Genomic DNA, 16,071 nt, shown 5'->3' on the forward strand with positions numbered 1-16,071 from the left:
AAAAAGACAGAGTGAGAGAAGCAGCACTTATTTTTGCACAGAGACTGTATTTACCTACCTGAAGTTAACTGAAGTAATCCTGTAAGTATATTACCTCTGCCTAATAATCCCTAAAATCATAAATGTGGTAGTAAGATTTATGGGATTTTATCTGTGAAAATTTACTTTGGCAGGTATGTCAAACTACAACATTTCCTTTTCAGATGGATTTCCTTGAAGATAAAGGAAAACCAATCACAATAGGATTATGAAGTAATTGTTTCTCTTCCGCCCTTTCCAGTGGTGAACAATGCTTTTAGAGAGCAGAAGCTTCTCTGCTGATGTCAGTGCTTAATCAGCTCAGATGCTGTATGTTGTAGAACACCGCAAGGTGTGTATTTTGGGGTGCTATTCTTTAAAATGTGGTAATTTAAAGACAGTATCAGACTTAGAGTTATTTTCTCTATTTATAGACTGTCCTGTGCTCTTGGTAGCTGTGCTGATTTAACCATTTGAGATTATATAATATTTTACTTACACATTTATTTCATAGAACACAGTGCTGTGCTTTATAAGTACTAAATGTTAAGTATAACGCAGTGTCCTTTTAGAGACTTTAGTAATTTCAGAATATCTCCAGAATGGGCTGTACAGTCACTATGTAATAAATTCCTGTAAATTAGTTTGAAGTTTAGAAAGAGCGTCTTGCTAGGATCACACTGTCCTAATTGTCTCTTTGGATCTGAGCCAGTATTTGTGTGACGCAGTGTTAGTCCCATAAACATCTGGCCTGATCTGGTGTCCTACTTGCAGCATGATTTATTTTTTCTTTTTTTCCATGGGAGCATAAGTGAAATTTTTATTCTATTCATGTAAAACTGCCAGTAAGCTTTCATTATTATTTGTACATGCTAGCTCTTCAAAGAGGATCTTTCTCAATCTATTTTCTTGTCAGCATGTCTTATTTAGACCTCCTCTCCAGGGAAAATGTTGAACAGATCTAAGTTATATTTTTGTTTTTATGGTGAACATCTATTTTTCTGTATCTACATGCTGTATATTAAGCTTTGGCAGTATTCCTCTCTGCCATATTCAGGTGATCATTTTTGTACCCAGTATTGCACGTATTGATCTCAGCTGGATTATTTGATATAAACTATTGGTCTGATAAGGAATATTTAAACATAGTAAGTTCGCAGTTTACCTGCAAAGATCTTGTGTTAAAACTTACATCTAAAAATACTGTCGAACCACTGAGTTCTATTAATAAATCTGATAATCTTTTATGCTACTGTGTATTTCCATTAGTGTTGAACAGAATAGTGTAAAGCAGATTTTTCTCCTACCTGCAAATCAACACTGATAATTCTTTGATTTTTTTTTTCTACCCACTCTGTCAAACTGGGATCAATTCTAAATACCTGTGATCTGATTGTTTTGCTGACAGTTTTTAGGCTTTCATATATTTTTGCAGTGCTGTGTCAAATTAATGCTGGAGTAGCTTGATATGCTTGAATAGGATTATTTTATAATCACTTTAGTGATCAGATGAAGTGTATGTGTATATTCAGGTGGGTAAATAGTAACCCAAGTAGTTGTCATGTCTCACAATATTGCTGAGTCCTTATGGAAAATTTGAGTCTCCCTTTCTGTTCACATGAAGTGCAATTCACTGTTGAACTTAAGAACTTGGTGTCAGATAAAGCTGCCAGTGTTTCTTTTCCCTTCAGACAATAAAATCACCCAACTTGCAATAAATTGATTGTTAGCTTACTGAATCTGATTAATGATCAATCCAAAACTGAAACATTTGGGAATGTTCATGTCTCTTTTATTTAAAAATAAAAATAAGACAGTAAAGTGGCTAAAAACATATCCTGTGGGGGTTTTTGGGGTTTTTTGTTGGTTTTTTTTAGTGGACTCTTGGCAATCATGGGTGATGGTCAGCCAGCAAGATAAGCTTAGTCTTGGCGCTATTTCCTCTGGCACCCGAGGGTCAGACAGATGATCAGTGATCAACTTTGCCAAGATTTTCTTTGTTTGTGCTTATTCAGTTGCTTTGTAGCATCTGCAGAGTAGTAATAATATGTGAGGATACAGCAATCAGTATTTTCTTGTGGTGTTCAAATATGGCATTGATAATAAATATATAGATAAGCAGAATCCGTGTTTTCAATAAGACAGACCACTAGGAAAGTTCCCTTATCTCATCACCACTCAGTCATGGAAATGTTTGGAAGCTAAATAAATCTCTTGATCACTTTCTTGTATTTAATTATTAGATTCCAACGAAGCAGCACTGTGGATGCTAGGCTGGTTTCTGGCACTCAAAATCTGAGACCACAAATAAGACTTATATGCAGAATGTAAAGAGAAGAAACATTATTGGTGTCCTGACAGGTGGTGATCTTGACATTTAAAGTTTAAGATGAGATAAGACTTTTAAGAACCAATTTTTGTTTGTATATAAGGTTTTCAGTGTGTTTAAGGGTCTTTAATGCATTTCAGTCAAAAGACAGTATTACAAATATTTCTGCTTCTGTGAGCAGTAATAGCTCCTGAAAGAAAACAGTTGTCACCTCTAGGTAAACCTGTTTTGTTTAGAAGAGCTGAAACTGGAACTTCCATCTCTAAAAAAAAAGAAGGGAGGGCAAACACTTTTCCTAAAATACTAGCATCTCCCCCTGCCCCCAGACTTCTGGTCTGTAAGTAACAGAACTTTATCTGCCATCTGTCTGCCTTGCGTTGTTGTTATATTACATGTAACATTATACCTGGTAAGGTGTAACGACTGATCAATTAAAATGCTCTCTTAGTGAAATTCCAGTAGTCTTTGAAAAGTTGTCAGTTTGACCTTTTTTGACAATGCTAAGGTGGAGCTAAAACTGTGAAGTCATTCTCAGCTCATCTTTATGCATATAATTTTAATAATGGTTGATTTGCAAGAGGGGCAACTGCCTCATTTTTTTCTCACTCAATTACCTCTTCCCTTCTCACTGCCTCTGTTTTTCTGAGAGCTCCAATTCTGTATCTACAGCTGTACCTTTTGAAAAATAGTTTTCAATGCTTTCTCTTTATGTATACAAATGTATAATATCAGCTAGCTATTGTTTCTTCCTTTTGCTCTGCATCAGCTTTTCTGCCACAGCTGTAAGATAAGCAAGAGGAAATAATTTAATTTAAAAAATTCCAAACAACCAAACCAAGCCCAACAATAAACAAAACCCTCAAAACAATTAAACAAAAGCCCCATTACTATTAAAGAAAGGGAAAATGCCCTAGTGGTGAGATGACTTGATCATTCAAAGGATAGTATAGGCAGATCCCTTGGTATTCTGGCAACAATACAGGAATTCACTGATAGAGATTTACAAATAGCAGGCTAAATGCTGCTATCTCATAGCCACGTAGGATTGAGAAGGAAGGTGCAACCTCTCTGAACTGAATTGTAGCATGAGGTGTTTGCATCCTATGCTGTTTCCAGTCCTGTGGGTGACAGGTGTCTTCAAAAATTCAGGTGAAAGCTAGTACCCTGGAAGGGCTCAGGTATAAGCAATGCTGTTTTCCTCTCTCTGTTATAGAATGTGATCTTAAATACAGTGTGAGAGGAAGTCCTGAGGGAGGAATAAGTGAAAATAAGTGTGTTATCATGATGGTTTTGCCAGAATGTTAACTAATGTAATTTAAACTAAATTAGCATTGTTAGGGTGTGTTTATCTGTTGTGCATTTTCTGTTTGTTTGTGGGTTTTTAAATTATTTTTGTTTGCTTGCTGATTTTTTTTAATCTGCCTGATGTTGAATGCATCCTATATAGTAAGCTTTAAAGTAATTTCTGCCTGTTTGCAAATTTGGTTAGCACAGCACTGGATAGTTTTGCTGCCAATTGGGTTTCTTTAAATGAATGTTTAGGATACAGACTACAGGATGTGTTAGTGAAGTTCTGAAATAGGGAAGACACTGCACCTTCAAGGGAACAGTCTATCTTGCATCAGCATGAATTTTTTTTTCGATCTTTACCATAAATATTTTACTTACCTAAAATTCATGCTTCTCATAAGAAGGGATGTATACATAATAAATGCAGAATTTGCTGCAGAGGTATGACTAGTGGATTTACTATATGGGTAAAATAAGTTATCATTTACTATACTGATCAGATGGCTGAAGGTTTTAGATTTTTTTATATTGATAATAATAGCCTGGAATAGGAAGTGATTTATATAAATTGGAAATAATTTCAAACACCTAGCCATATGGCTTAAGATTTTTCTGTTGTGTGATTATAAGAGTTGTTGAAGTCTGGGCTTTAGATGAAATGGTAAAAAAGTTTGCAACAACTTTTCTGTTTGCATTAGGAAAAAAATATTGATCATGTGATCTTTTATTTTTCCCTGACCATTTTAAGCTAACAAAAAATGTTAAGAATCCTTTTTGTTCATAAACTGGATGTGACTGGCCATTTAAAAATACTGAGATACCTTTAATGTCAAGGATTTAATATGCTTTAATGTGTTAGCAGCAAGAAGGGTCCAAATGTGAGAAAAGTTACTGACTTTGATTCTGCATTTCTGAATTGTTCTCCGGGTGGAAGGTGTGCATAGCATGCATATAGGCATAGGAATAAAATCCAGACTCATGGAGGCTTTCCTGACACACTTGGCTTTTTCAGAGGGTGTATCCTGTACCTATCCATCAAGATACTGAAAGATGTGCCAGCACTAGCATAGTGTGGGGTTGAGGTGTGTGTGCAGTTTCTTACATAGGTCAACACTCCCACAGAATGATGTATGTTCTGCTTTCATGAAAGTTTCAGACTTTATACAGAAATCGTTCCTGAGGGTCATGCATCTCTGCTTGTAGTTGTTTAAAACCAAACCATACAGGAGTCTCCCACTTGTGAAGTTTAAGAGTAGTCCCTTGTAATAGGAAGAAAATTCCACACAACTAGAAAGCTATTTTCTTTACTTTTTGAACATCTCCTGTATGTTCATGTCCTGTCTGTGGATTGTACTACCTTCAGCCATCCTTCACTAAACTATCCAGAGCATTAAACATAGACCTAACCGAATATCTCAGTAGAATTTGGCAATAAGCTTATTTTATTTTGACCTTTACTTCCTGTCATAATGCTCTTGGTGGACATTTGCCATGAGGACTAGTGCAACCTGCTGCTCTGTGGTAGGTAGGTAGTACTCCTACAAAGTAGTAGGCTTTTGTTTGATGATTTGTGTTGCAACTTAGTTTCTGTGCAAATAATTGATAAAAGTGATAGCAGATAACATTGTCCCTTATGAAATGATTCAAATTAAATTTTGGCACAGCACTAAGCAGAAAAGTGAAGTATTACTGTTGGCTCATATATAAGTGATTGATGAGAGGGATAAGATACTGTTTCACCCCGGTCCAGAAGTTCCATGCTTTTACCGGTTGTACACTTTCATTTTAGACTTTGAGAGATTTCACCCACACGAATCCTTGCAAAGTCTGTGATTCTTTGATACCTCGAGTTCACATCCAGAGAAAAATGACACATTTTTCTCTAAGAGATTTCTTTTAATTTGGTGAGAAAGTCGGCATTTTGGCAAAAAGGATTTTGCAGAAATAACATGCAATTTCTCAAAAGCATTACAACGGATTACTGAGACTAGCAAGCACTGCTGTAGTGAGGGAACCTTTGTTACACCCAGCAAACACAAACTCCATACAACTTAAGTGAAAAAACCATAATTTAAGTGAATATAGGAAATAGGTGTTTAAGTTGCCCACAGGAGTAAAGGAAGAGAGATTAAGAGAAGAAAGAATAAAGAGAGAAAGAGAGGGGAAAGACATATTTAACACTGTGGAGGTCACATGTTGACAGATCAGGAGGGCAGAAGGCAAGGGCAGATGGAGACCATGGTGTCTGTTTATAGACTTTGACCACTTCCCCTAGGCGGGATCTTTGCCACTCACTGTCCCCCCCAGCCAAAGTGAGGGGTGCCACCACCAATTGGAGGCTCCAGAGGGCACAGTGTGGGCAGGCCATCAGGTGGACCTTATTGATAGCCCAGACACATGGCTTTCCCTGCCATGTGCGCTGCATGGTTGCAGCCGTGTTGGCTCCAGGCCTAGCCCTCTATTTTTTAAAAGATTTTTATAGTTATTTTATAGAGTTAGGCAGAAAGGAGGTGTCTTTATCATAGTAAAGGATAACTGTTTCCATTTCACTGAGACAGAAGTAGTAGAAGACTACTACAGGACTTCTAATGTTTGAATACTTGATGACTGTCAGGGATCAACAGCGAAGAACCTGTTCATTAAAAATTGCCTTGTTCTTAATAATTTAATAATTTTTAAATATTGCAGAATTAAGGAAGATAGTATCCTTGTTCTAGCAATACACTTCTAATTTGAGGCATAGTGTGGTGGGTTGACCTAGGCTGGATGCCAGGTGCCCACCCAGGCACTCTATCACTCCCCAGCTGTACAGGAGAGAGAGTAAGACGGAAAACAACTTGTGGGTTGGAACAAGGCAGTTTATTAAAACAAAAGCTTGCGGATACAAAAGCGAAGCAAAAACCCCTAAGTTTATTCTCTACTTCCCATCAGCAGTTATGGCCAGCTGCCTCTGAGAAGCAGGGCTTCAGCACGCGTAATGGTTCCTTAGCCATTGGAGGCAATGAATGCCCCTCACTTCCTGCTCTTTTTCTTAGCTTTTATATCTGAATTGACATCATGTGCTGTGGAATATCCCTTAGGTTAGTTTGGGTCAGCTGGCCTGCTTGTGTCCCCTCCCAGAATCTTGTCCTTGATTGGGGAAGGAATATTACACTACTGATGCTGTGCTCAGCAGTAGCCAAAACACCAGTGTGTTATCAATACCCTTCGAGCTACCAGTGCAAAGCACAGCACTGTGAGGACTGCTATGGGGAAATAAACTCCAGCTCAGCCAGGCCCAATATGCATAGTTTAAATTTAAAACACAGCAAAAAGAAGGATGCCAGCGACAAAGTCCTTTGCTGAAGTAACACAAAGGATCTGGATCACTTGAGTTTAACAAATTATTGGTGATGTGGTGGTGACAGTTTTTCAAGTGTTTTGGATCTTTGCTATATATTAAAGCCAGCCAAGAGGACATCAAGTGCATTTTGGCATGTAAAGCCATGCAAGATGTGAATATGAAGATTTAGTGATATCTCTGTAAGCTGTAAACTGTGACCTTTGATACTGCAGTTTTAGTACGTCTTTTGATCTTGACTGGGAGAAAGTCCTCCAGGAAGACAGTGGGTTCCAGCCCTCACAGGCTTCTGTTGAAGGCTTGAGTTTATTTTAGGCGAAGCATGCGAGGCAATACATGTCAGCACAGAACTTCATGCCACAGTGTGTCTCACAGTAGTCCCCTGGATAATGGAAAGAGGAGAAGACGGACCCTATCAGCTAAAAAGCTTTAAAATGACTGCTGTTCTTGGACATTCCAAAGGATCAGTACACTTTAAGTAGAGCAGTGTTCAAAAATATCCAGAGCCTTCTAGCCAAGAAAATGGAACTAGAGTATATTCTAGTGAGGATTGGCTGTTATTTGTCATTAAGAGTTCATGCCATTGCTGTTTAAGGCTCATGACAAGATAGTTACTCTTTTTGACAAGGTAAAACATAAAGAGTTCAATCCTGAGTTTTCTGATTCATTGCTGCAGAGGGAAGGATCCACTTCAGAAAGTACAGAAACATTCTGAATAGCGACAGTATCAGATTTTGACAACGTATGAGGACTATTTGACTTTTTGCAGAAGACAATCTTTTTGCAGAAGACAAGAACCAACTGAGAGCAATCCATTTCAAAGCTGTTTTGTTATCATTAAATTGGCAGTAAATACTCTAGCAGACGCATGCTTATATGTTGCTCAAGTAGAGTGCTACGGATGGTAGTTTCTTTCTGCCCTAGCTGTTGATACTGTAGTTCACACACAGGATGGTTTTTATTTGAGTTTATGGAAACAAATGCCTCTACAAGATTTTTCTGATGAAGCCTCTGTAAATGTTAAGGGTCATTTGTTTGCTGAAGTATTTATGCCTTGGGAGGTGTTGTTTTAATTGTAATGCATCTGGTTTTCTTGATACTTATAATCAAAATAGCATCCTCTCTGTATACCCTGAATTTTTTAGAAGACCTTATTTTCACTCCTTTTGTTTGTATCAGATTTCCGTCTTAATACAATTAGCATAAAATTGAATTATTATTGCTAGTTTCATGTTTTCGTGGTCTTTATTCTTTGAAGTTTTGCTTTGCTCCCACTGATAACTACAAGTATTTTCAATATCAGTAGCCCGGTGAGACTTTGGTTAATAAGACCAGTAGCTGAACAAAACCAATTTGCTGGCAATTAAATTTTGTTCATGAGATAAGGCTGATTATTTTCTCTGTGTTGTAAAGAGCTGACAGAAGGTTTTAGAAGTTTAAAAACTAAATTCTGCAATCCCTATTCATGCAGAGTGTTGCTGGAACATTAAGTCCAGCTGATGTTAATAAAGTGGTATGGAACTCAATATGTGATTTAAAATGTGAAAGTGTTGTTGGATTAAAGGTGATTTTTTTCTGCAATTCTCCCATTTCTAGCTCCTGAATCTCTTTAATCAAGAGAAAAGTTGGTAAATCATTGCACCTGGAATGATTGTTAAAAGCTGACTAAATCTTCTATGGATACAAAGACAGCGGCATGCATCAAGTTAATGTGTAACTTTACCTATATAATGGCTTTTCAGGAATGCTTTTACACTGAGGCCTGGTGTGGAGAGATAGGTGATATTGTATAACTCATTACATGTTTGAATAACTTTTAAATACTAATGCAGTGACTTTTCACTTGGTTTAGGCTTATAGTTATGTTCCCTTTTAATTAATGGGGGGGGAGAGGGGGAGGAAAGTGACTTAAACTATAATCTGCATTAACATTTTAAATTATGAGTGGTTTTGCTCTCTGTACATCCTGAGGATTGTCATCTTAATACTGAGTATTCCAGTACATCTCAGGGTTTTCAAATCAGCATTCTTTTGCTGTGTTTCTATTGCAGCTCCGAGTAGTTGATTAGAAGAACCTACTGAAGTTGTGAGGAACTTGCATATGGACAGTATATCTCCACCGTACTGGAACAGTTTCATGAGCACCAAGCTCAAGATACACAAACTATTGCTAAAATTCTGAACATTAACTCTTTTTTTCATGAAACATATTTGAAATAGAAGTAGGAAGATAAAAAACACTGTGCGTTGGGAAAAAGTATCCTTAGTACCTTGATAGTAACACAGTGTCTCCTTGTAATGTGACGTTATTCTCTTTGCGTAATCCCCAATATAGCACATTTTCCATTCCTTTTTTTTTTTTTTCTAGAAGTTAGCAGTATTTTGCTACTTTTGGCTGGGGTAGAGTTAATTTTCTTCACAGTAGCTAGTGTGGGGCTGTGCTTTGGGTTTGTGCTGAACACAGGGTTGATAATATAGAGGTGGTTTTGTTATTGCTGAGCAGAGTTTACACAGAGCCAAGGCCTTTTCTTTTTGTACTGCCACACTGGCCAGGGGGCTGGAAGGGTATGGGAAGTTGGGAGGAGACACAGCTGGGACAGGTGACCCAAATTGACCAGAGGGATATTCTGTACTATATGACATCATGCTCAGTATATAAAATGTGGAGAAGAAGAAGGAAGAGGGAGCACATTTGGAGTGATGGTGTTTGTTTTCCCAAGTGATCAGTACATGTGATGGGGCCCTGCTCTCCTGGGGATGGCTGAACACCTGCATGCCCATGGGAAGCAGTGAATTAATTCCTTGTTTTGCTTTCCTTGTGTGTATGGCTTTTGCTTTCCCTGTCTTTATTTCAACCCAAGAGTCTTCCAGCTTTTACTCTTCCAGTTCTCTCCCTGATCCTGCTGGTGGGCAAGTGAGTGAGCGGCTGTGTGGGACTTGGTTGATGACTGGGATTAAACCATGCTAGTAGCTGTAAAATCTGTAGTAATATCACTGAAGTAGTGTTAATTTAATCTGCTGTGGGGTAAATTAAAGAATATGCTTATCTGACGTGATAAAATGTGTAAAGCTTCTGTCAGTTCTAGGAAAACTGTATGTGGACGTAGGGGAAAAATAAGATTGCCTATATAATACTGAGTTAGAATGAAAACAACATGAGTCAGAAAGAGAGTGTGAGTCAGCATTACTTGCTAACTGTTCATCAGTCTGGTAACTTGCTGTAGAAATTGGTTTGTGATGTTTTGGGAGTAGAGGAGAAAATATGCTTTTTCTGAGCCTCTGTGTAGAAATGCCAGCGAAGATATCCAAGTTCCTTCTGAGTCAATGTGCTCCTTTCTTCTGACTGTTGTGGTATCAAATTATGAATCTGAGTTGGAGTGAATCCTTTTGGTTATCTTCCTCTGCTGCAGGATGTAGGAAAACAGTAGAAAATATATGTGAAGAGTAATGAAACAGAATGCGACACTCTGATAGAGAATATGATTCACTTACCAGAAGTAACAGTTTGAGAAAGCTAACTTCCCAAGTTTTATATCTGAAGTGGCAGAATAACTTCATAAGCTTGCTTAATGTATAGAACAGGACATACATTAACATAAGGAATGCTGTTTTCATTGTCTGCAGGCTTTGGTCACACATAAAGTCAGTGTCAGGGGAACTAGTCTGTAATACAGGAAAAAAACCATGACAGCCAAGTGCTGAAGAGATCGGCTGCTTACCCATTTAAGTAGGAAAACGTAGTTTTGACATGGTGCCAGGTTGTTTAAAGAGCCTTGTTTATGGAATCATTTTACAAATATTAATATGTGATGGTGTTGATGGTAGAGCTGGGAGTATGATGGCATTTGGGAGCCCGATGGCAAACACTCCTCACTTAGACCTAAAAAGCCAGCATCTCCATGGCTGTGTTATACAAAATAAAGATTAGATTTTCCTTCCAGAGGAAGTTCCAGCAGTTTGTGATTGCAGGATAGGAAGTGTGCAGATTTACAGCATACAAGTACAGGAAATGTGTTTCTGGTCCTACAGTGAGACCCAGCCAAGCAGTTGGAAACAAGACGTTGCCCTTACACCTTGATCCTTGCATTCAGAAACTGCTACAGTGGTGGGGTTCTGTAAATACTTTAATATATTTATCTGCTGTTACTTCTCACATGAAGTAGTAGGAAACTTTCTTACTCTTTCTAGGCCTAACACAAATACCTTTTAACTAAATGTATAAAGCAGTCATCAACTGTTAATTTAACTGTGGTCGTGAATGATCTACCTTCCCCCAGAGTGTTTTATGAACTGTGTGGTTATAAATGTCTTACTTGCCATTCGCTTCCCTCTCTTACTTCAGATGACTATTCTTAATTCTCCATACTCTGTATAGCAGATCATTGCCTTTTAACGGATCTGGTTGCAGACTCTCTGCTGGTTTTCCCAGAGTGGAGCTCGGCCGCGCTGTCCCCCTTTGGCAGGAGGAAAGAGAGACCAAGCTTCCCCGGGTGTTCCGTGGCAGAAAGGACCTTTAATCTTAAACTTGCGCGGTTCATATGGGTTCGGGGGGAGGGCAAGAAGGAGGGCTGTGATTGGGTCGAGGTACGGGGGGAGAGGAGTGGCTTGAGAGCCCACTGACCAATGGGAGATACAGGAGGACCACGTTCCAGTAACCGAGACAGGGATTTGGGGAGAGGCAGGCGCAACATGATCCACAATCGGGGGGAGGGGGAGACCGCATGGTTCCGGGGGGGGGGGGGGCGTATGTACCGGGGGGAGTACATAACTCAGAGAAAACCTGTACAATAAAAGCGCAAATAGTTGTTTTTCTGCTTCGCTCGGTCCTGGGAAGCTGCCGCTGTAATGGGCCTGTTTCTAAAGCTGTTCTTTCCAGGTCTCGTAATCCTGCCCTTCACCCACAGCCTTTCATTGAGTTTTTCTGTTCCCATAGCTGACAAGAATTCTTAGCCCACAACAAAACTAATAAACATGGTGTAAGGGGAGGAGGACCAGAAGGTCCATCTGTCCTCTGTAATTTACTTTAATATGGCCTCTGGCATTTGTATGGGAAGACACTTGAAACAGGGTACTGCCTTGATGCTAGTAACAAAATGGTTGTAGTGTGCAAGTATGAAAGAGTAAAAATTCATTCTTGCTATCTAGTAGATATCACCTTCCCCCCCCGCCCTTTTTTTCCTCCTCTTCTTGAGAAACGGAAGGCAGCTAACACATTCTTCCTGTCGGAAAAGGCAGAGCAAATGGAACGTGTAATTTAACGAGGCACAGACTAAGTAAAACAGTTTCCTAAAACACAAATCTGAAAAAAGATTACAGAAGCATGGGAATACACAGTGGTAGTGATGATGTGTTATTGACAGAAAAAGTCAGGTTCTTACTTGTGTACTAGAAAAAAACCCCAAACTTTAAATCTAGCTAAAATTAGTTATTTGAAAATTATTTGTTAGCAGATGATATTCATAGAATTAGCTAATAAAACTGAGTGTTTTCTAAAACTTTTAGTTGTTATAAATATTTTTATTAAATTTCTTAACACTGTTCTTTGGAGAGTAAAAAAACCCGCCTGTCCAGTCATATTGTCCTGTGCACATTTTTCTTTGTTTGTTTTGTGTGTGTGTGTGTGTTACAGTTAGATTAAGAGCAGCTGCACTCCTCTGTTGTGTCTCTTTGTGCAACTTTCGAGCTGGCTTCCCGCCAAGTCTCCAAAACTCAACAACAGAGCCTGTTTCCCAAAGAGGGAAGAAAAAAAAAAAAGGAAAACCAAACAGCCAAAGCTATAGCAATAATATATATTTTACATATAAAACAGATATATACAGTGAGAATACTATATACCTTAAACCCCAGAAACCCCAAATAGCTTCCTAAAAAGGAAGAGGGGAAGGGAAAAGGGAAAAAAGGACAAAAAAAGGATGAAAAGGGACAGAAGCAAAACAGGTATGCGCAATCTAAAAATCTGGTAGCCAGCAAAATAAAGAACTGGCAAAATCTCACCACTTCCCTTGAGAGAAGCGGGACGGCTGGATGTGCCCCAGCACTCTCCCCCTCGCACGTGGCAGACAACAGTAGTCACTGCAGGCCTCAGCTCCAGATAAGCAAGACCGAGACAGGGACCCACCGTTCTCGAACCTTGCTGGAAAGGAAGAGAGCAAGCTCTCTTATCTGTACCTTATTTATACCCCAGGTTACGTAAAGGAATAGCATGGAATACTTCCTGGGTCACCTTCCTAGTTCCTTCCTGGTTACAAGCTGGTCTCCAGGAAGGCCTAGGGTGAAAACTATCACACTCTTCTTAAATTCCTCCTTCTGAGTTTTTCTCTTCTGGTTAATTCTTAAATATTTATCTCATTGACAAGATCTGTTGCTTACCACTGCTTAACCTTACTTGGATAAAGCCCATTATCAAGTTTAAACCTGTTTTAAAGCTGTAGAGAGATTATCTTTTCCAGCTCCAGCTGTGCATATTGATGGCTGTGTAGCTTCTAGCTGTTAGTCAGTACCATGATTGTCCAGTTTGTCCCTAGGTCTGCCCATGGAGCAATTTGTGAACGCTTCTGAGTCTTTCACGCAAAACTGGCCAAAGAAGCAGTTTTGTTAAGATGACTTCCACTTAAGCAAGTGCAAGTGATTTTATTTGTAGTGAATTAGGAAGAACAAAGGCTTTTGGCATAGCTACAGACTTCTGACAGGACTATTTTTAGCATAGCTGTTTGCAGAGGGAGCATCTGTTTAATACTTTTTTGGATGAAAATATTTTGTCACCTCTTTGCGATTCATATATGAATACAGAGTCTAAACAGTGTATTGATGGGGAGAATTGAGAGCTTGGGCACAGTGATAAGTTTTGAGAATTGGTCTAGTAAGAAAAGAAGAGCTAAGCCATAATCATCACTTAAATAAGTAAAGGGGGCACACTTGTGTAACATGGATAAAGTGTTAAGCATATAAACTGTTTTTGAAAAGGTAGATTCTGAAAACAATAAAATTGCTATAAAAGACCTTAAATGTTATATAAGGAAAAGCTATGTTTTCATTTTGTGTTTATATGTACAGTTTGAGTAAACTAAGAATCTTTTTTAGGGCTTCCAAGATGGATCTCAAGTGTGCTCTGGAAGAATGTTCAATGGCACTGAACTTATTTCTAAACAATAAGTTCTCCGAAGCTCTGGAACTACTTCGTCCGTGGTGAGGTCCTGTTTTTTGCTGAATTTACTGTAAACAAATAGCGTAAAGTATGCTACCTAGTACCTGAAGATTATTTAAGGCCTCTGAAGATAGTGGTTTTCATTTATTCCCTTTTGTCCAAAAGCATTTATCCATATATTGGGGTTTTAGCAGTGTGCTTGTCTCTCTAAGGCCATCTCAAAACCTGTTGATGAACCACTGAATTGTTCTGTTAATCATTCGAACTGTCTTTCCTCATGTGAAGGGGGAAAGCAGGGAAGCAAGACCTTATCCGATGTATCTTTGATTAGAGAATTTGTACAGTGGAACTGCTTTTGACAAGAGGGAAAATCTGGAACAAAACTCCAGAATACTCTTTTTGTTGTTTTTTATATTACGTTTGAGTCACACATTTAAAGCGCATCTTTTGATCTTCTGACTAATTCTGCTTGTTTCCCTGTTGCCTTTCCTCCACTGAGAAGAAAAGCATGGCAGTGCAGATGTAAGGAATTAAAGAATACGAAGAGGTTCATAGAGCAAATCTAGCTTATCTGTGACTTTGTGGGGAGGCAGTCTGGGTGGCTGATCTTCAGGACTGGGATCTGAATCCCATTCACTATTCTTCTCTTACCTGTGTCTCAAAGATGCGTATGATGTTGAGGGATGTTTTGGCAAGAGGGATCTGTAGCCTATGTTAGTAGAGCGAGGTAAGGTTCTTGATCTGCAGTTTAGTGCTAGAAAGAATGGATTAAGAGTGATGGGTTGGTGTTATATGGATGAGTTCAAGAACACCATTAAATGAAACTTCAGAAGGATGACACAACTATCAAGCGTTTGCTTTTAGTAGTATGGAGAGCTCTCATACTTTAGTAGTATGGAGGGCTTTTAAAATTAGCTATATTTACTCTCCAGCTCTCTTCTCTGAGCATTGTATAGTGTTATTTGAAATAGAGAAATGCTTTGAGAAGGCCCACCTGCACTTGAGTGTATGCTAAAACTATTTTTAGGTAATATTGCAAAATAATAAGTTCTACCTGCAAGGATTGTGCATGAGTGTATTGCTAAATACACGCATACACATATTGCCAAAATGTTTTTTGTGCATATGATATATATTTCATTTTGCATTGTAAAACAAAAAAAACCCCTTATTTTGTCATGGTGTTTTTATGTACAGCAAATTGTTTGTTTGTAGTTGATGTTTGCTAATAAACTTTGAGCTTATTATATAGCACATTGCAAATGCTGACCTATTGCAAAAAACAAAAAAGTTGCCTATTAAAAAAAATAGCCTGATTGTTTTATTGAAAAATAGCCTTTTATTGAAAGTTAAACTTAAGTCCTTAAATAATGTAAAAATTTTAGGATAAGTTTTGATAGATTTGAGAAATAAAGACTTAGCCCAAAGGTCATCTTTCTTGACTCTGCTTAGGATTTCTGTCTTCAAAACTACATTTGGTAGTTGGCTCCTTGATTTAAAAGGAAGAAAAAATGTTAGGGAAACTAGAGATCATCCAACAAAGAACTAGAAGCCTATCTAGAAGGCTAGAACGAACGATTTATTCAGAAGGGTTTGTTTTAGTTTGACAGAAAGGAGACTTGGGCATTAATCCAGTAGTGGTCTGAATCTGTTGAAGGGAAGTTACAAAGACAGAGGCACCATTCTCCATAGTATCAGGTGGTAAAACAAGAGTCAGTCACCACAAGTTGAGACTGAGGAGGTTCAAACTGGTCACTGGCTAGTACAGTACCGGAGAGGCTGCCAAAGGAGTATGCAGTCTTCATTTACTTGAGGTTCTTGAAACTTGGTTAGGTTAGCCTGACATGATGTTAGCAATAGTGCTGTTTGTTGCACTTAGTATGTTTGAGTCTGTAGGCACTTTCCAACAATTTTTTTGTAATGGTATAATTTATGTTGTGAAAGCCAGAC

General features: G+C 38.4%; 1 protein-coding gene and 1 long non-coding RNA gene across 2 annotated transcripts in view; one reads left to right on the plus strand and one right to left on the minus strand.

Annotated features, from left to right (window-relative positions):
- Positions 1 to 16,071, plus strand: part of TTC39B (tetratricopeptide repeat domain 39B) — a gene marked incomplete at its 3' end in the record, with an annotated part of 65,551 nt that overhangs the window by 36,058 nt on the left and 13,422 nt on the right. Inside the window, exon 3 of the mRNA XM_017837920.1 lies at positions 14,058 to 14,162. Within this exon, the coding sequence (XP_017693409.1) occupies positions 14,058 to 14,162 (105 nt within the window). The remainder of the gene's footprint in view (positions 1 to 14,057; positions 14,163 to 16,071) is intronic.
- Positions 9,752 to 11,566, minus strand: LOC108508827. Its single transcript, XR_001878516.1, has 3 exons — positions 11,291 to 11,566; positions 10,470 to 10,640; positions 9,752 to 10,381 (listed from the first exon to the last, which is right to left on the minus strand). It is a non-coding gene; the product is annotated as an uncharacterized LOC108508827 (long non-coding RNA).

The sequence above is a fragment of the Lepidothrix coronata genome, unplaced genomic scaffold, assembly GCF_001604755.1.
Source record: "Lepidothrix coronata isolate B3197 unplaced genomic scaffold, Lepidothrix_coronata-1.0 Scaffold317, whole genome shotgun sequence".
Classification (NCBI taxonomy): Eukaryota; Metazoa; Chordata; class Aves; order Passeriformes; family Pipridae; genus Lepidothrix; species Lepidothrix coronata.